Source organism: Corylus avellana, chromosome ca11 (assembly GCF_901000735.1).
Source record: "Corylus avellana chromosome ca11, CavTom2PMs-1.0".
In the NCBI taxonomy this organism is placed as follows: Eukaryota; Viridiplantae; Streptophyta; class Magnoliopsida; order Fagales; family Betulaceae; genus Corylus; species Corylus avellana.
In genome coordinates this window covers 5,196,138-5,216,964 of record NC_081551.1, presented here as the reverse complement: position 1 = coordinate 5,216,964, position 20,827 = coordinate 5,196,138, and the positions used below count along the sequence as shown (strand labels likewise).

At 38.5% G+C, this 20,827-nt stretch overlaps 3 protein-coding genes across 3 annotated transcripts in view; 1 reads left to right on the top strand and 2 right to left on the bottom strand.

Annotated features, from left to right (window-relative positions):
- The first annotated feature begins 33 nt into the window (after positions 1-33).
- On the top strand, positions 34-2,377 carry LOC132165956 (uncharacterized). The gene is made up of 5 exons (XM_059576673.1): positions 34-748; positions 868-1,118; positions 1,201-1,439; positions 2,227-2,278; positions 2,372-2,377. The coding sequence occupies exons 1-5, from the start codon at positions 34-36 to the stop codon at positions 2,375-2,377; spliced, it is 1,263 nt and encodes a 420-aa protein (XP_059432656.1).
- Positions 2,378-9,987: 7,610 nt separating this feature from the next.
- Positions 9,988-11,792, bottom strand: LOC132166271 (cytochrome P450 71AU50-like). The gene is made up of 2 exons (XM_059577063.1): positions 10,786-11,792; positions 9,988-10,708 (listed from the first exon to the last, which is right to left on the bottom strand). The coding sequence occupies exons 1-2, from the start codon at positions 11,677-11,679 to the stop codon at positions 10,094-10,096; spliced, it is 1,509 nt and encodes a 502-aa protein (XP_059433046.1). The 5' UTR covers positions 11,680-11,792; the 3' UTR covers positions 9,988-10,093.
- A 7,474-nt stretch (positions 11,793-19,266) lies between these two features.
- The window catches only part of LOC132165954 (cytochrome P450 71AU50-like), a 3,233-nt gene continuing 1,672 nt past the window's right edge, over positions 19,267-20,827 (bottom strand). The window contains exon 3 of the mRNA XM_059576670.1: positions 19,267-19,839. Within this exon, the coding sequence (XP_059432653.1) occupies positions 19,267-19,839 (573 nt within the window). The remainder of the gene's footprint in view (positions 19,840-20,827) is intronic.

The window sequence follows — 20,827 nt, the reverse complement described above, 5'->3', positions numbered from 1 at the left end:
AAAAAATGAATTCACACTAAGGGGGGAGAGCATATGTCCGACTTGAGTGACTTTGAAGTAACGAATGGCGAGGAAGAGGACATTTTCTTAGAAAAGGATGAAGCACTTATCCGTCAAACTAAGGAGGAGACAACGAAATGGTTTCAATCGTGGTATCAAACAGAGACATCTAAGAATGTTGGGGATATTTCAAACGAGCCAGATGAAGATGATAGCAATAGTGATGGTGGCATCTTGAGCATAGATAATGATGATGGGAGTGAAGGGTCACCGAGACATGTTAGAAGGAAGTATCCTCAGTGGATGCCAAAGGCAGACTTGAAAGAGATAGTAGAATTGTATATTGGGCAGGAGTTTGTTGACACCCGCCAGTTTAATGATGCATTGCAAATTTTTGCTATTCAAAATTCTTTTGACTACACCTACATGCGCAATGAGAAAACAAGAATTACCTCCATTTGCAAAAGAACTTGTGGATGGAGAATACATGCATCGTGGTCGTATAAGAGAGACTGTTTCCAAATTAAGAGTTACATTAAAGAGCACAATTGTGGGACTCACTACTACAACAAGAAGGCATCAATCAAGTGGGCTGCAAACCGATATTTGGAAATCTTTCGGGACGAACCGAATTTTAGAGCAATTGCATTGAAGGAAATGATCAGAAGGGATTACAATGTCGATATGACTTTGTCGTCTTGTCACCGAGCAAAGAAGATGGCATTGGGTATTTTGACAGGGAAAAAAGGTGATCAATATAACGTGTGCGAGAGTATGCAAATGCATTAAGGAAGTGGAATCCTGGCACATCAGCTTATATACAACGGGATGGCATATTCTTCCAACGAATGTATGTGTCATTGGCAGCCTACAAGAGGGGGTTCTTGGAGGCATGTAGACCCATGATTTGTGTCGATGCTTGCTTCTTAAAGAGCGAGTTCGTTGGGCAGCTGCATGCAGCCGTTGCGAGGGATGTAAATGATGACATTTATCCACTAGCATATGATATATGTGAGTGTGAAGATCAGCATACATGGACATGGTTTCTGAGCTGTTTATTGGAAGATATTGGCAATCCGCGAGTACACACTTGGTCATTCATGTCTAATCGACAAAAGGTATAAATAAGTTGAATATTATATATTGTTTGTATTTTGTTTGATTAACAATTAACATGTTTTATTTTGTATTGTTAATCAGGGACTGCTCAATGCCATGGAGGATTTGATGCCTGGTCTGGAGCATCAATTATGTCTCAGGCACTTGCATGCAAACTTCAAGAGACAAGGGTTCAAGGGCAAGGCATACAAAGATGCTTTCGATGGTGCAGCTCGGGCAGCTAACGAGTTGCAATTCAAACACTACATGTCAGTCATTAGAGGTATGAGTGAAGATGCATTCGATTACATCAGCAAGATTGATCCAAGAACATGGTCAAGGCATGCATTTAGTCATTATAGTTGTAGTGATATATTAATGAACAATACTGCCAAGTGTTTCAATTCTTGGATCCTAGAGGCAAGAGATAAGCCTATCTTGGGATGCATGGAATTAATAAGGTGGCAACTAATGGCCAGGTTCGATCAAAAAAGGGCTGGAGCATAAACTTCAAAAAATTTGATTTGACCTAAGATGGTGAAAAAATTGGAGAGAAACAAAAAGGTGTCAAGAAACTACATTTGCCATTGGAGCAATAGATTGCAGTTTGAGGTCGACCATAGTCATGAGCTTAGGAGGATTGTTGATCTAGGGAGAAGAACATGTGGTTGTGGTAGATGGCAACTCAATGGTATTCCATGGCCCCATGCAATGTGTGCAATTTATGTACATAGGGAAAACCCTGAGCAGTATGTTAGTGAGTGGTATTCAATGCATACTTTTAGGAAGTCATATGCCCTCGATATATATATCCAATACCATAAGATTACAAAGAGTGGCCAATTGATGATGATGTGGAACCTATACTGCTCCCTATACCAAAAAAACAAAGCGGTAGGCCTAGAAAGGTGAGAAGAGTTGTGGAAATTGTGGTCAAATGGGTCACAATGCTAGGAGTTGCCACGAACCAGTCAATCCAAACAAGAAGATTTGGCCTAAAAAGGTTGTGAAAGCAAAGCCAAACAATGAAACTGGTTAATTTTATGAACAAAATTATCAAAGTATTAATGTTGTCTTTATTTAAATAGTGAGCATGTATTTATGACATTGTTTGTTCATATGGTGTAGTGGGGAGGATCACAAGCGGCAGGAGAACCCACCACCACTGTCGACGACACAGGTCCAATTAGCCAACTAGCAAGAGTGAGCATTGAATTAAGTATGTCTTTAGTTTTAAATGTCTATTGTTGATATGGATGTTCATGTATTTCAGATTTGAGGATCACAAGCGAGAGAGCAGTTCAAAGCCCGATCATGTTTAGGACAGTATAGGGCAACTCAATAGATTATTGGGTTTGCAGATGCTTTTTGATGTTTGGATAGTGGATCCAATATTTTGACTTCATTCTAGATGTATTTTGGATGTACGTATTTTTGATGTATGTACATTGGATGTCTGTATTTTGGATAGTTTTTGTTGGAGTTGTTTGGTGGATGTACGTATTTTTGATGTATGTACATTGGATGTCTGTATTTTGGATAGTTTTTGTTGGAGTTGTTTGGGATGGATGTATTTTGCATGTCAAATATCATCTAAAGAATCTATGCATGTAGTTATTTCATTTTGAATCTTAGGAAAATTGTAATCAACCTTCTGTAAATGAAAAGTTAGAATCACCTATTCAGAGAATCCATGCCTTCTCTTTGAGATAAAAAAACTTGATGCTAACTACTTCCCAGCAAAATGACAGCAAAATTAGTTTACAACAACATGACAATTTCAGAAAAACCAAGTTTACAATTCATAAGTAGGGGTACATAATTAGTTTACATCAGTTAAAAAGATACAACATTACATAAAATTCATTGCATAAGTGCGACACAAACAACCAACAACATCATGCACCATGACAAAAACAAAGCATACATAAGAAATTTCTCTCTAGCTCTAAATATGGCATTTTCCTTCTCCAGCACTAGAATCTTTTCTATATGTATGACACCTTCATTCTGGATTTGCTTTACCCTTGTCAGGTAGTGGTCATTTTCATTCAATAGATCTTCAACCGTTGCTATGCAACTGTCTTTGTCATCCTCCAGTTCTCGAAGCTTCTCCAACAAAGCAGATAGAACCGCCATACCCCTCTTACAACTTGGTTTGTTGTGCCATTTGAAAAATCTGCAGGCGGCATTCCTCTGAATAAAAGTCAATCATGTCAAAGGCAAACAAAGCATACAATCTACAAGGATGAACTAGTTACATCCTGAACTTTTTCACAATAAATGATATCAAAATTATAGCAACACATGCACCAAATTTTCCTTAACCACATGCACCAAATTTTGCTCACATTGATGATAAACAAAAGTAAGTTGAATGTTAACATCAAACAACTCACACAAATTTTAAACAACCAATTGCACGCAAACTTGAATGTTAAACAGCCCCTATCAGTGCCCATTCAACAAACGGAATCCAAAGCCAACATTCAAAATGGATTTGCAGTGGAAACAAGATTGCTTACACTCGAATTGTAGGTGGCACAACCCCAGAATCGTCTGCCAGGGTTGTCCCCAGTCATTGAAGTCTTCAAAGGTGCAGGTAAATTGCAATAATATACAAAAGACATCTCACTACAGCCTACTAACTAAGATCCATTTGATGAATTCGTTTGCACATCAAAATAAAACTGACTACAAATACAAAAAATAGAACTGACTTAAAATTCAAGCAATAACACTGACTTAAAATACTAGAAATAAAGCAACCTTAAATTACATAAATAATAATAATAATAAAAATAATAATAAACGAAAAAAAAAACAATGCAAAAAAAAAATGAAAATTCATAAAATTGGTGCTCATTTTTCGTAAAATTCATAAAGAAAAATCAAGGTGCAGATTTTTTGTAGAACAAACCTTCTCAATGCTGCGGGAAACATCCTTTCGTTTCGAGGTGTACATCTGACTTGATGCCTTGGTGTACAAGTCTGAGTTTGACGAGATCGGGTTTCTCGGATTGTGGAAGAAGGGGCTTAGGGTCTATCAGAGAAGATATGGGCGTTGGGTCTGTTGCTGGAGAGTGGGATTCGTCGAAGAAGGTTGGTGCGATGGTTTGGTCGTGGAAGAATGGTGGGTCTATCATAGAAGATGAGTTTGTTGGTCAGACTGTGGAGTTGGGGTTCGTCGGGGATTTGGGGTTCGTGGAATAGCCGTAGGACACCGGAAAGTAGGGAGGACGCTGGAGACTGGGGAGGACGCCGGGGTGGTGTTGGGTTGATCATCTGCTAGGGTTCGTCGAGGATTTTATGTTGATTTAGTTGTTTTATGTTGAACCCTTAATCAATCTAATTGTTTGCTAAACCCTTTTAATAAATAAAGGCCAGCGTTTAAAATTTGTATCCGTTTATTTATTTTTTAATTAGGTGGCATTTTACTATACAGTCATCATTGATGACGTGGAACTTAAGCTAGGTGTCAGCTTTTAATTGGTCCACGTGGAGTTCTGTTTGGTCAACTAATAGTTAATGGACGGGAAAACGAATTTGGTCTTTTGTCAAAACCAGAAGGACCTCCTGTGATAAAATAAACCCTAGGCGAAAAAAAAACAATTAAGTAAAACCCTAGGGAGTATTTAGTATTTACCCCTTCAAAATATTATTTAACTTTTTTAAATAAAATAAAAAAAAAATATATAATTTTTTTATTATTATTATTTGGCCCTTGCGGGTGGCCGAACCACCCCAAGGGCCACAGTTTGGCCATGGGGGTGGTTTCGGTGAAGCTTTTCTTGTAAAACATGGCAATCAATGTCAATATGTTTTGTACGCTCATGAAAGACAGCGTTAGCTGCTATATGGAAAGTAGCTTTATTGTCACAGTACAGGAGGGCAGTTTGAGGAGAAACTTGTAAGTCTTGGAGAAGAGTTCTAAGCCACACAACCTCACAACAAGTAGATGCCATGGCCCTGTACTCATCCTCTGTAGAGGACCTGGAAACTGTCGTATGTTTCTTTGATTTCCAAGAAATTAAGGAATTATCAAGAAAAATACAATACCCTATCACAGACCTTCTTGTATTGGAGCAACCAGCCCAGTTTGAGTCACCAAATGCCTTTATTTGTAAACTAGAATTAACTGGAAAGAACAACCCTTGAGCTGGGGATGCTTTGATGTATCTTTGTACTTTATTAGTTGCTTCCAAATGAGGAACTCTAGGCTTGCCTATAAACTGACTGAGAACTTGAACAGCAAATGAAATATCAGGTCTTGTGATGGTGAGATAGAGTAATCTACCAACAAGCCGTCTGTAGGAAGTAGGATCATCTAAGATAGGACCAGAATCCTTAGAGAACTTCACATTAGGTTCCATTGGGAATTTTGCAGGTTTTGAGGCCAGCATACCAGTATCTTCAAGAATCTCCAAAGCATACTTTGTTTGACAATCAGAGATACCAAGCTCACTTCGAGCTATTTCCAAACCAAGAAAATATTTCAACTATCCAAGATCTTTGAGCTTAAACCTATCATTAAGCACTTTAATAAACTTTGAAACCTCAACTGGATTATCACTTGCAATTACTATATCATCTGCATATACCAGTAATGCAATAAATGAACCCTCTAAAGTTCTAGTGAACAAGGTATAATCAGCTTTAGATTGAACAAATCCAAACTCAATCAAAGCAGAAGAAAACTTTGCAAACCACTGCCGGGAAGCTTGCTTTAGACCATCAAGTGATTTGTTGAGCTTACATACCTTGGACTCCCCCTTTTAAAAAAAGCCAGGAGATAATGACATGTAGACCTCTTCATCAAGGTTCCCATGAAGGCATTATTCACATCCAATTGGTGAAGATGCCATTTCTTTGCAACTGCAACTACCAAAAGAGTTCTCACTGTTGTGAGTTTAGCCGCAGGAGAAAATGTTTCATAATAATCTAATCCCTCACATTGGTTGTAACCCTTTGCCACCAATCTTGCTTTACACCTCCCTAAAGTCCCATCAGACTTTAATTTCACCTTGTAAACCCACTTGCATCCAATAGCTTGCTTTGAAGTAGGGAGATCAACCACTGTCCAAGTATTATTGAGTTCAAGAGACTTGATCTCATTATCCATAGCCTCACGCCATTCCTCAAACTTGACAGCTTGATTATATGACTTTGGTTCAACAATAACAGAAACAAAGAGACTAAAAAGTTTTTGAATGGAAGAAGGCTTGTTATATGAAAGAACTGAAGATAAATCATAAGGAATACCTACAGACTTTCTAAGTTGCTGATGTGGAATTTCTAAATGTGGACTTGCAGAATCAGAAGTAGATGGTATAACATCAAGAATTTGATCTAAATTACAATTCAGTGTACTAGGAAATAAATTTGAAGTAGAAGTACTAGACTCGAAATAATTTGGGGATGAAATTGAAATCATAGGATTTGAAAAACTGGCTATTGATTCAGGTAAACTATGATCATGAATGGGTAAAGGAATAATTGAATCAGTAAAAGGCAATTTTGAAGCAGGATATTTGATTGGATGAGGAAAGATGGTTTCATGGAAAATAACATCTCTTGATACAAACACAGATTTAAGAGTTAAATCATAAAGCTTGTAACCTTTAATGTCATATGGATATCTAAGAAATATACAAGGTCTAGCTCTAGGATCAAATTTGTGTCTGTTTCTAAGAAGAGTGTTTGCATAACAAAGACAGCAAAATACTCTTAAATGGGAATAAGAAGGAATTGATTTGAATAAGACTTGATAAGGAGATTTATTATGCAGAACTGAAGTAGGAATCCTATTGATTAGATGTACTGCAATAAGAACACAATCTCCCCAAAATTTTGAAGACAAGTGTGATTGAAATCTAAGAGATCTTGCTACATTCAAAATATGTTGGTGTTTTCGTTCAACAATTGAGTTTTGTTGTAGTGTTTCTACACAACTAAGTTGATGAAGAACACCTTTTAATGCATAAAAATCACTCATGTTGAACTCAACACCATTATCTGATCTTAAAGATTTGATTTTAAAATTGAATTGAGTTTCAACCATATTAAAGAAAGTGTGAATATGGTTTCTGGTTTGAGACTTATGTTGCAATAGATGGATCCAAGTAAATCTTGTGTGATCATCAACAATAGTTAAAAAAAAAATAAAAAATGAAGATCCACTAATAGATTTCATAGAAAAGGGACCCCAAATGACACAATAAATTAAATCAAAAGGTTGTTTAGAAACAGATGTACTATGAGAAAAAGATAATTTGTGTTGCTTAGCCAAAGGACAAATGCTGCAATGTTTATTTGATTCATGAAGAATCTGACGAATTACAGGGGAAAGCATCTTTAAAGGTAGATCGGAAGGATGACCTAATATGAAATGCCACAAACTAGCATTTACAGATTCAACAAAGAAACTAGGAGATGCCAAACTAGTTACTGCATTATTAAACTTGGAAGAACTGGAATTGAAATTTACAGAATTCAAAGGCAAAACAGAAACTGGATTTTGCAGCAAATGATACAGACCTCCAGCCTCTTCACCCACACCAATCGTTCTCCAACCTGTAAGGTGCTGAATGAAGCAGAATTTTGATAAGAAAATGAAACAACATTGGAAGCTTTTAATCAACTTACTGACAGATATCAAATTGAATGAAAAAGAGGGAATACAAAGCACATCAATTAATATAAAAGATTCAGAAATCTGAATTGTGCCAATGTGAGTAACCGATGCATGTTGTCCATTAGGTAACCTTACTGTTTTTGAAATAACAGAAGTGATGGTGGTAAAAAATGAAATAGAACGGATCATGTGAACTGTAGCTCCAATATCAATGATCCAAGGAGCTTTGACAGAATTTGCTAATGAATTCTGTTGAGTTAAAAAAGTAGAAGATGCAAAAACCGAATGTTTTCTATCTAGGAAAGAAAGTTGAGAGGTGATTGAGAAATTACTTGCACTTGTCAGATTGGAAAAAGTTTCACCTTGAATGGGATCTGCTGAAACCTGATTGGTGAGTGAAACTTGATTGGTAGAGGATTCAAGTTCTGGAGTTAGAGGCTTGAACATGTCCCTAAGCTGCTGACATTGTTCATAGGTAATTTGCAACTGAGGAGTGTAGTCAGAGACTTGATTGGCAAGATGTGGAGCATTCCTTCCTTTGTTAAACTTGTAACCAACTGGAAAACCATGGATCCTATAACACTTCTCCACAGTGTGTCCAGGAATGCCACAATGAGAGCATATAGGCCTATCCTTACGATTCCGATAAGGTCTATTAGCAGCAAAATGATTTGGAGGGGCAGCCTTTGTAAGTAAGGTAGTAGTATTTTGATTGAAAGAGAAACTTGAAGAAGAAATCAAGCGTTGCCTCTCCTCTTGAACAACAAGTGAGAAAACCTTGTCAATAGAAGGAAGTGGATCAATCAGTAGAATCTGACCTCGAACATGTAAATAACTCTCACTCAATCCCATTAGGAATTGGTAAACATGCATTTGATGATGATAAGACATGATAGTCTTCAAGGCTCCACACATGCATGTAGGAATTGGTTGATGATTTCCCAGGTCATCCCATAAACCTTTCATAGCAGTAAAATAAGAACTCACAGAGCTATTTTCCTGTGACAGAGAGAAAATAACCTTCTGGAGCTGAAAAATACGTGGCCCATTGTCCTGAGAAAAACTATCTGGAAGATTGTTCCACATGTCAAATGCATCATCAATGTAAATGATGCTAGTGGCAATCTCCTTGGAGACAGCATTCAAAAGCCACAAGAGAACCATGTTATTGCACCTAGTCCATGCCAAACCAGTGGAATCAGTAAGATTGGAAGGCTTAGACAGAGTGCCATTAACAAAATCAAGCTTGTTTTTGGCTGATAGAGCCATCATCATCGCCCTCTTCCATGAATTATAGTTATCACCGTTGAGCTGTTGAGAAACAATCCTGGTCCCTAGACTGTCGCCATGATGGAGAAAGAAAGGATTAGAAGAATCCATTTTTGTGGAGGTAGCAGCAATAGTGAAAGTTTCTGTGGCTTTTTTAGGAATCGCCATTGAAGGAATGAAGGAAGAAATTATGAAGATAGGAAGAAAAGAATGGAGAAGATGCGGAAAATTCGTAGAGAAAGCTCTGATACCCCCATGGCCAAACGGACCACCCCCAAGGGCCAAATAATAATAATAATAATAAAATATATTTTTTTTATTATTTGGTTTTTTTATTTTTTTTCAAAAAAGTTAAATCATATTTTATTATTATTTATTTAGTGGGACATGTGGCATCACGGTAGGCGTTGTATCTCTTTCAAGAGATCTTGACCTTGAATTCAAGAATCTCGAATTCCCCCCTAATTTCAGGAGATCTTGGTCTCCTTTTATCCCACTAGACACATCTGTTAAAGGAATTGGGAGGTAGTTGTTGAGAATTGTGCCAACAAAATCCATGTGGCACATTAGATTTATATGCAAAGGCTAGAAAACCGATCCATGAGCCCGGTCCTATTTTACGTACCCACATAGCAGAGAATTCATTCCCAAGCCAGTGAAATTTAGGCATTCATTGGGGGTACTACCAAGTAAAGTTGGAGACATGAAAACAGTTGTATTGAAACCTCTATAAAAGTAAATCTGAACCAGACGAAAGGGATTTTTGACCCTAATCTCAAAACTCATACTTAGTGCTTTCAATTTTTCTTTACAAACAAAACATTAATTTAAGCAACATTCACCAATAAGCTCTTATGCTTTCGTCCTTTCTATTTTGCAAGTGCAGATTGAACTCTTATTGGGCCTTAGAAAACTGTTGTAGCAATTTTGTATAAACCCAAAACTACCACTTCCTTATAACAAGTAATACAAACTATTGCCTCGCAAACAGGGGAACTATGTATTTGTTATTATTCATGAAGGAGTTTGACAAATTTACATAAGTTTAGACATGAAAACAAGAAAGAAAGAAAGAAAGAAGACTAGTTTCATTCATTTGCTTAGGCGATAAATAGGAATTGCAAGTAGATGCTTTGCTCTTGGAGTTGTAAGACCAAACTCCTCAGTCATGTCCAACTCATTTGGCAGCATGTTATTAGGAAGCTCCCAATCAAAGCAATCGACAAGCTGTGCCACTACTAGCCGAACCACGGTTAGACCCAATTGCATCCCTGGGCAGCCTCTTCTGCCGGAGCCAAATGGGATAAGTTGGAAGTCCCGTCCCCGGACGTCTATATTACTTCCGACAAACCTTTCCAGGCAGAATTTCTCTGCATCACTCCAAACACTTGGGTCTCGCCCAATTGTCCATACGTTTATCATCACTCTGGACTTGTGGGGTATGTGGAAACCATTGATTGTGCAGTCCTCCGTGGCCTCGTGAGGTAGCAACAATGGTGCTATTGGATGTAGCCTGAAGGTTTCCTTCAAAACCATGTCCAAGTACTCCAAGCTATCCAAGTCCGATTCCTCCACCATCCTCTCCAACCCCACCACATCTTCCAACTCCTTTTGAACTTTCTTCATTACTTGAGGATTCTTCATCAGTTCTGAGAGTGCCCACTCAATTACCGTTACTGAAGTGTCCATTGATCCTGCAAGCATGTCCTACAAGAAAAAGACTGTCAGAAAAATTACTACTCTGTTTGAAACAAAACATGCATGCCAGTTGTATGAATAATTACCAGAATGATGGCTTTGATATTGGAGCGTTCAATCCGGTACTCAGATTCTTGAGATCCCATGAAGCTCAACATGACATCAACGAAGTCCTTGGTCTTATTTTCGTCCTTGGATTGGACATGCTCATCGATGATTTTCTCAAAAAAGTCATCAAAGATCTTACTCACATCCTTCATCCGCCGTGTCAGCCCCTGAAGATCAAGGGGCGCAATGAAAGGAATATAATCACCAAGGTTAGGAGTTGCTCCCAGGTACATTCCTTCTTGGATTACAGCCTTGAATCCCTTCTCATCAAGATCCTTGTCCATGTACTTCTTCCCAAACACCATACAGCAACTCATATCCGCACTGAGAGATGAAACCTTGGCACTCAGATCAACAGCAACACAATCGCAGGCAGCCTCTTGAATAAACTTTATCAAAAGGCCGAGCTCTTCTTTTCTCATGTGTTTGAAAGAATTGATTTTACGACTGCTAAGCAATTCAAGAGTGCACATCTTACGTATGTTGCGCCAATAAGAGCCGTATGGAGACATGGACAAGTTCTTTTGCTCATAAGAGATGTGCTTTGCGGCCTCAAGAGGCGGTCTACTAGCAAACGCCAGGTCATGTGCTTTAAGGAACTGCGCAGCAGCCTGAGGCGATGAGACAACAATGGCAGGCACCAAGCCTAGGCGCAAGTACATGATGGGGCCATGTTTTTGGGCAAGTTGATGCAGATCGCGATGAGGTAATTCCCCTAACATGTGAAGGTTCCCAAAGAAAGGGAACCCTCTTGGACCAGGAGGTAATTTGTTCTTCTTGCTGCTGCTTTTCCATGCCCATTCTCGCAGGAGATAAGCAAGCATCACCAGTACTGCGGCTATGGTCCATGTCCAAGCCATGGCTGAGCTCATCAGTGGGTGTACGTCTAATATTGAAGTGCAAGTGCAAGAACAGAGAGTATTTATGAATTATCAATGGCATGGAATTTGCAGGCAAAGGAAAAGAACAAGCCAACTTTTGCTAATTTCAGTGTCTTGGAAGGGTGGTAAATGATTTGGCAAAAGTACCCAAAATGGCGGCTAAGAGCATATACACCTTAGAGCCCATTTGGGAGTGCGTTTTTTAAAAAATAATCTGCGTTTTTAAACCAAATCGCAATTTTGGAGTATTTGAGATTGTGATTTTAAAAACGCAAATTTTAAAATCATGGAAAAATCTTGTGCGATTTTAACATGTTTTACTAAATACCTGTACGATTTTAAAAAGTGGCGATTTAAAAAACTCAATTTTTAAAATTACACTTATTGAAATCGCACTCCCAAATATAAATGTTAAAACAATTTTATATATATATATATATATATATATTCTGTCATTCTCCATCTTTTTTTTTTTTTGTTCTTACCCAGATTAAAGAAATCATTGAGAAATAATGACTAAAATGAAAAGTGAGACGCAAAATAAAGTGATTTTTTTAGTTAAAATGAGAAGAAATTTGTTAAACGGGATGTGAATAGTTTAATAGATTAGAGCTTTGTGACACTCAATGTCAAAATGGACTGGGATTCCCCATAATTCTGCTTATTATATATTCATGTTCTTTTTTATTCAGGTACGAGTCTATTAAGGAGGATTTCATGCTTGAATAGGGAAATTCTATCTCCCGAGCGAAGAGTTCACTCGGGCAGGGGAATCCAATGGCCCCGTTTCTTGACCCCCTATAAGTTTTCTTGTTCTCTTTTTTTTTTTTTTTTGGACAAGAGAATAGACATTAAAATTTGGTTATGCTGTTCAGGCACATATTTGAACAAGTAGTATTGAGAGAGCGCCTACGGTTCCTATTGTTTAAGCTCCTCCTGCATGTGTAGTTTCAAACGGATAGATACTACTAAGGTCATGTCCAACTAAAATAGCAAAAAAAAAAAAAAAAAAAAAAAACCATTCTCATCATTCATAGGAATAAGACAACTGTGTTGAACCGAATCTATGTGGGATCGATCTATGTGTCAAGAAAAATCAAATTGTGCACGAATTGAAGGTAGGAAGGTACATCTAGTGTTTTTCTTTCTTACTTTTCTTGGTCATAGTCTTTGTTCAAATATGGTGACTGATCAATTTTGGGTGAAATGCTTATCCAGCCTGCCGGTGCCGACGAAGCATATATAGGCCAATCTAGGCATACTACTGATACCGGCGGGGAGAAAGTTTGAAGCTCATATAAATGAAGGTGAAATATATATGTAGATGAAAGTAGTAGAGCAGGATTATATATATTATTTATTAAAGTTTTCAGTGAGCAACCGTTTTGTAAAACAAAATATACGTTAAGGACAAAAAGTGAGCGCCATATATTTCGTATTCTCTGAGTCACTCAACCAAGAAGTTAAATATACCAAATAATTTTACTTCTCTTGACAAATTAAATACCTCATAAATAAAATAGCCATTGATAAAGCGGGATCCACCGTCTTTGCTGGTTTTAGAGACTTTGGTGTTTAGGGCTTGGAGGTGGGTGAGGTTTTGGTGGTGAGTGGTGGGCGTTAGGTTAGAATTAATGGAAAAATTCAAGAGATTAATTTGAATTAAAGATACGATGTTTTCCTCTCCATTGTATTTGATGTTTTTCCATGATGTGTTGAATTTCCTTGCTTTCTTTTTTTTTTTTTCCTTTTTTTTTTTCTAATCAAATTGGGAAATGAAAATGGGTGGGCTCCCCTACAAAAAACCAAAAAACGAAAAATAACATTGCAAGTAAGAACCAAAGTAGAAAATGGGCCAAATAAATGGCCCGGCCCTTTCTAAGGAACCACATAAAACAGTTATAAAAGCAAAAGAAGCACACAATGAGTGACAAACCTCAAGAAGTTCACAAATCCTAATTACAAGTATAAGAACATCAATAGATCTAAACCCATCTACGTACACCCCAAGCACGAAGCAGCATCATCCACCCAAAGGAAGTCGATACAGGAAAGGCACGTATAAGATCCGAATCTGGAACCTAAGAGAATGGAGTACTGTTTTTGGAAGCACTAGTCTCCACTACAAAAATAAACCCTAAGAATAGAGGGAGACTAAAACCCACAAAACCCAAACAAAACAACAAAAAAATACATAGAAACAAAGGAAAAAGCAAAAACAACGAGCAAAAATACAACATAAAACCCAACAAAAAGTAGTGACAACGGTGAAGAAGGTGGAGGAGCCCATTGACCTGGGCATGGGGAACACGCGATGGTGCGTGCATGGCTAACAAAAGATCGCAAAATGGCAGTGAGGAGCCGAGAGGCCGATGATGACGGTTGACTAGCGCATGAAAACCGGGTCAACTTGAGAAAAGTAGATTGGGTTTTAAAGAAAACACATCTATGAACCAAGCAAATCTAGGCTGTAGAGTGAAGGATGGCGAGCGGCAGGGAACCAAACAGAGAAGCAGGCGAGCGACCCAGGGCAACGAAGCAGTGGTTGGCAAAAGATGGTGAAAAAACATTGTGTAGGAGGGGCGACAAAAAATGAAAAATTCATGAGGAAAACTAGAATTTGAGAGGAAAGAGAAGGAGAAAGGAGTTGGGAAACCTTCTCTCCTCCCTAATCAACCACACTAACTGTGGTAAAAGACCTCACAAGGAAGTAGGGTTTTACCTAGAGCAAAGGAGGAGGAGCTTCTCTCACTAACTTAGAGAAGCAAACGATAAGAAAAAGTGCAAGTTGTGTCAAATTTCTATTAAATATTGTAAAAAAATGAGTTTTACACCTTATCCTGATAGAAGGACTCTCAAAAGAGAATGGAAGAAGATAAATAAACTGTTGAAGCATATGTTGGGTTTTTCTAAGTTGAGAGGTCTTACTTGTAAGACAATCGTAACGTGTTAGGCTGAACACATGGACAAGTTAGACTATTCACATTTTGGCTCAGTAAATTTTAACTAAAATATCTGTTTTTTTAGGGGAAAGAAAATTAACTACTTGTTTCTCAAACACCTCTCACTCACTCTTATTTTCACTCTTTATTTTAACTATTCACTTTCCTAACTTTATTTAATATTCATCACAAACACAAAATGTATTCTCTTATCTGCTAATGTTCTTATAACAACCGCAATTAGGAAAAACGTTGGTAAAAACCGTTTCTTGCAACGTTATTATTTTTTCGCCACTACAAAAAATGCCGGATATATGTATATAAAATTTGATAAACAAAGTATGTTTTTTTATGAGTTTACCTAGATAAATGATAATGTTTGGAAAATTCACTTCTTTGATTTAAAAAAATAAAAAAATGTGGCATAGTCGTTCACTGAATCTACAAATACACAACTCATAACTCTCCCACACAAAACCAAGAAAAATCAAGAATTTTGTGGGACAATTGAAGAAATTAAACTCTCCCTATAGTGTTCTTTATATGTGCAGGCGATAAGTAGGAATTGCAAGTAAATGCTTGGCCCATGGAGTGTTGAGAAGGGAAGGTCAATGATATCTGGGCATTCATTGACAAATATAATGTATTAGTTGCATATTTGTTTAGTTGCCTTTTATACTTAGACCACCTAGAATAGATTAGCATGATTGTAGGAAATCTCTTGTATAAAGCTACGTCTCCTAATTCAAAAAAATTCAATCAATGACAAATATTATTTTTCTTCTTTACATGGTATCAGAGCAGGGAATGATACCCTAGCTCTCTGCCCTCTTTCTTTTTGCCTTCTGTTTATCGTTGTTTCCCATTATCATGACGGAACAACAACCTTCATATGGAGGCAAGCTTGATGCTGCCAATCCATATTTTCTTCACCATTCCGATCATCCAGGAATGGTGCTTGTTTCCAAGCCCCTCAATGGAGATAATTATTCGACATGGTGTAGAGGCATGACGATTTCTTTGAACGCCAAATCCAAGTTAGGTTTCATAGACGAGACCACCACAATGCCGTGTACCATAGCCAAACCAGACGACTATGCTTCATGGAAAAAATGCAACGATATGATCCTCTCTTGGATTCTCAATTCACTCACACAGGATCTTGCAGACAATGTCATTTTTTCAACCACCGCCGAGGAGGTATGGGAAGACCTTCGGGATCGTTTTTCTCAAAGCAATGCCCCTCGTATTTTTCAAATTGAGAAGGACATTGCTTATCTTGCTCAAGATCAGATGACTGTTGCGGCTTATTACAAAGGCTGAAAAATTTATGGGATGAACTAGGATCCTATAATGATAGTGGTGCAACAGACCACATTACTTCATCACCAACTTTGCTTGTCAACAGTAGTAAGAATACTTTTTTGCCACCAGGTCCTATGCCAAGTGGAGAACAGGCTCCGATTACATCCATTGGGAATTTATGTTTGAATTTCGCCGTTACTCTAAAAAATGTGCTTGGTGTGCCATCTTTTAAGGTGGATTTAATGTCTATGAGTCGAGTTACTAGAGATCTCAACTGTTCAGTAACCTTTTTCCCTCATTGGTGTATTTTGCAGGACTTGATGACGAGGACAACGATTGGTTTGGGTGAACAACGAGACAGACTTTATTACTTGGTTGCATTAGCATCAGAGAAGCCAAAACCTCAAACTCCATCCGCAGCAGCCACTTCTTACCGTTCACCCAGTTCTTAGGTCACCTCCTCCACTGCTTTGTGGCATCGCGGATTAGGGCATTTGTCTTCCTCTAGAGTAGATTTTATGGCAAAACATTTGTTAAATTTCCCTTTCCAGTCTAATAACACTTGTGATGTTTGTGCACTTGCAAAACAAAGTCGACTTCCATTTTCTATTAGTTCAATTTCATCTGTTAGACCTTTTGAATTAATTCATTGTGACATTTGGGGCCCCTATAAAATTGCCTCTCTTTCTAGTGCGAAATATTTTTTGACTATTGTGGATGATTGTTTTAGATTCACATGGGTATTTTTTATGCATCACAAAAGTGAAACACAACATTTACTTGTCAATTTTTTCTCATTTGTACAAACACAATTTCATGTTTCTATAGCCAACATTCAGGTTGATAATGGTGGAGAATTCTTTTCTATGCGGGAATTTTTTAAACAAAAAGGGACCACTTACCAACATTCTTGTGTCTCTACTCCTCAACAAAATAGGGCTGTAGAGTGCTTGCACCGCCATATTCTTGAATCCGCTAGAGCTTTTCATTTTCAAGCCCACCTTCCTTTACATTTTTGGGCAGAATGTCTTTCTACTGTTGTTCATATAATTAATCATTTACCCACACCACTCCTTTCTCGCCAAACTCCTTTTGAACGACTTTATGGTAAGCTTCTTTCTTATACCCATACTCGAGTTTTTGGGTGTCTTGCCTATGCTACTGATGTGCACGTCCCCCATAAATTCGCTCCTCGAGCCAAACGATGTATTTTTCTTGGCTATCCAGTTGGTGAGAAAGCTTACAAGCTCAATGACCTTGCCACCCACCAAATGTTCACTAGCTGTGATGTTATTTTTCATGAAACTATTTTTCCTTATGAGTCCATTCCATCCACTTCCTCAAACTCAGCCCCTATGATTCCTCTTTCGGTATCTGATCCTCCCCCACCAATCCAACAACCCTCACCACCGGAACTAGTTTCCCCCGTCCAACAACCCTCACCACCGAATCCAGTTTCTCCTTAGCCATCACCTGCTAGTCCTCCTCCTGAACCCATTTTACGCCGTTCTCAAAGACCTCATCACCCTCCCACAACTTTACGTGATTATGTCTACAACCAAGTAACGTCTCCCAACCATTCGCCGCCTTTGCCATCAGATCCACAAAAAGGTACACGATATCCCTTTTGCAATTTTGTCTCTTATCATCGTTACTCACCATAGCATTACTCTTTTATCGTTGCTGTCAGTCAAGATATTGAGCCTCCATCTTATACCGAAGCAGCTTCTCATTCCCATTGGCAAGAAGCAATGTAATTTGAATTGGCCGCTTTAGAAGCCAACCACACTAGGTCCCTCACTTCTCTTCCTCCTAGTAAGAAGCCTATTGGTTGTCGTTGGGTTTATAAAATCAAACAGCACTCGGATGGTACTATTGAGCGTTACAAAGCTCGTTTAGTTGCAAAAGGTTACACACAGCTGGAAGGTATAGATTACCATGACACTTTCTCTCCCACTGCTAAAATGATTAGTGTTCATTGTTTATTTGCTTTAGCAGCTGCCCAAAATTGGTCTCTTCACCAACTTGATGTCAACAATGCTTTTCTTCATGGCAATCTCCGTGAAGAAATTTATTTGTCTCCACCTCCAGGTCTTCCCAACAATGGTTTGCCAAGTTCACTATAGCTATCCAAGCTGCTGGATTTGTTCAATCCAAAGCAGATTACTCGTTATTCACATGTCGGAAAGGAAAATCTTTTACAGCTCTGTTGATATATGTCGATGACATTCTTATTACGGGTAATGATGTCAATGTCATATTAGCTCTCAAGCAATTTCTGCATAGTCATTTTTGGATTAAAGATTTGGGTGATTTGAAGTATTTTCTGGGCATCGAAGTTTCACGGTCGAAGAAAGGTATTTCTATCTCGCAACGAAAATATACTTTGGAAATTTTAAAAGATGGTGGATTTTTGGGTGCTAAACCTGTGAACTTTCCCATGGAACAAAACATAAAGCTCTCGGATTCTAGTGAATTGCTTAAAGATCCGTCCAGTATAGGCGACTTGTTGGACACCTAATTTATTTGACTATTACCCGACCGGACATCACCTATTCGGTCCATATGTTAAGCAGATTCATGGGAGCAGCCTTGTGTGTATTGAGTTATTTGAAAAGCAGTCCAGGACAAGGTTTGTTTTTCCCTTCTCAGAATGATTTATCCTTGCGAGCTTTTTTTGATTCGAATTGGGCTAGTTGTCCAACATCTCGTAGATCCACTACCGGTTATTGTGTTTTTTTGGGATCTTCTCTTATTTCCTGGTGGACAAGGAGGTAGAAAACTGTATCTCTCTCCTCAGCAGAAGCTGAATATAAAGCCATGACAGGTACATGCTGTGAATTATACTGGCTACGCTCATTATTGAAAGATTTGAGAATATTGCATCTGAAGCCAGCATTGTTATATTGTGATAACACAGCCGCCTTACATATAGCTGCCAATCTCGTTTTCCATGAAAGAACTAGACATGTATAGATGGATTGCCATTTTATTTGTGACAAAATACAAGATGGTTCAGTTGTAACCAAACATGTTGCTTCAACAAATCAACTTGCGGATGTGTTCACCAAGCCATTGGGAAAGGGAGCTTTCTCAACTATGATACGCAAGTTGGGAGTTCTTGACATTCACTCTCCAACTTGAGGGGGAGTGTTGAGAAGGGAAGGTCAATGATATCTGGGCATTCATTGAAAAATATATTGTATTAGTTGTATATTTGTTTAGTTGCCTTTTATACTTAGACTACCTAGAATAGATCAGCATGATTGTAGGAAATCTCTTGTATAAAGCTACGTCTCCTAATTCAATAAAATTCATTCAAAGGCAAATATTATTTTCCTTCTTTACATGGAGTTGTAAGACCAAACTCCTCAGTCATGTCCAACTCATTTGGCTGCATATTATTTGGAAGCTCCCAATCAAAGCAATGGACAAGTTGTGCCACCACTAGCCGAACCGCCGTTAGATCCAATTGCATCCCCGGGCAGCCTCTTCTACTGGAGCCAAACGAAATAAGTTGGAAGTCCCGTCCCCGGACGTTGACATTACTTCTAACAAACCTTTCCAGGAAGAACTTCTCTACATCATTCCAAACACTTGGGTCTCTCCCAATTGCCCATATGTTTACGATGACTCTAGACTTTTGGGGTATGTGGAAACCATTAACTGTGCAGTTTTGGTGAGGTAGCAACAATGGTATTGGGTGTAGCCTGAAGGTTTCCTTCAAAACCACGTCCAAGTACTCCAAGCCATCCAAGTCTGATTCCTCTTCCATCCTCTCCAACCCCACTACATCTTCCAACTCCTTTTGAAGTTTCTTCATTACTTGAGGATTCTTCATTAGTTCTGAGAATGCCCACTCAATTACTGTTGCTGAAGTGTCCATTGAGCCTACAAGCATGTCCTACAATAAATGATTGTCAAAAAAATTAACATTATTTGAAGCAGTAGAAAATAATTAGAAGTTGTTGTGAGTGCTCTTGGATACACAAGATGTTATAGGCTACAAAAAAGTACCAAAAGAGCTAACATTACTCTTCGAAGACCCAATTATAATGCTATGTTTGGCTACTATTTCCCCTCATTTCTATTTAAAAAAATCAAACTCTCGATTCATTTCCACTTTCTCCCCTTAAAACCTCCAACACTCTTTTCTCGACTAGTGTTAAAGAATGATTACTAATTCAAGAAAAATGAATGGATAACATAAAGTTGAAAAAGAATATTGTGCATGTGTTGTTTTTGCTAAGAAGATAGGAATGGGATTTCTTGGGAGTTATTTGCCCGAGCAATCGATAAGAGGAGGTGTGGGGCCCGACTTGTTCAGATAGGTGAGCTTCACACTTTGGATTGCCCAAAGACCTGGATTGGGATCTCTAGCAATAGCTAGGGAATTGCCAATGGTTTTTTTTGTTAATCTGGACCCTTCAATGTCATCCAACGGCCACCAATATGCCACGTTCCCACTAATAATAAAACAATAAAATATTATTTATATTTAAAAAATAAATATAAAGTAAAATAATTAAATAATTAAAAATAATAATAAAAAATTATTAAAGCCATGGGGTGGTTTAGCCACCTTATTTTCCCATAGGGGATGGCTGCCCCCCCCCCCCAAGCTGGCCGGCCACCCCAACTCAGCTTGGGGTAGCTTTTGCTACCCCCAAGGGCCTCTTGGGGGTGGCCGAGGCCAAACCCAAAAAAACAAAATTTGAGTTTGGCCCTAGGAGGTGGCCGAACCACCCCCTAGAGCCATGGGGGTGGCTTCGACCACCCCCAAGGGCCGGTTGGGGGCCACCCCCAAGGGCCAGTTGGGGGTCGTTGAAGCCCCACCCAAGGGCCGGGTTGGGGCAGGTTTGGCCCTAGGGGTGGTTCAGCCACCCCCTAGG

Bases quoted from the DNA above. Each gene is read 5' to 3' on its own strand.
- LOC132165956 (XM_059576673.1), top strand. From the start codon at position 34: ATGTCCGACTTGAGTGACTTTGAAGTAACGAATGGCGAGGAAGAGGAC. The intron at 749-867 runs GTGATCAATATA...TGTCATTGGCAG, and splicing joins TATTTTGACAGGGAAAAAAG to CCTACAAGAGGGGGTTCTTG. The intron at 1,119-1,200 runs GTATAAATAAGT...ATTGTTAATCAG, and splicing joins TCATGTCTAATCGACAAAAG to GGACTGCTCAATGCCATGGA.
- LOC132166271 (XM_059577063.1), bottom strand. From the start codon at position 11,679: ATGAGCTCAGCCATGGCTTGGACATGGACCATAGCCGCAGTACTGGTG. The intron at 10,709-10,785 runs GTAATTATTCAT...TTTTTCTTGTAG, and splicing joins ATATCAAAGCCATCATTCTG to GACATGCTTGCAGGATCAAT.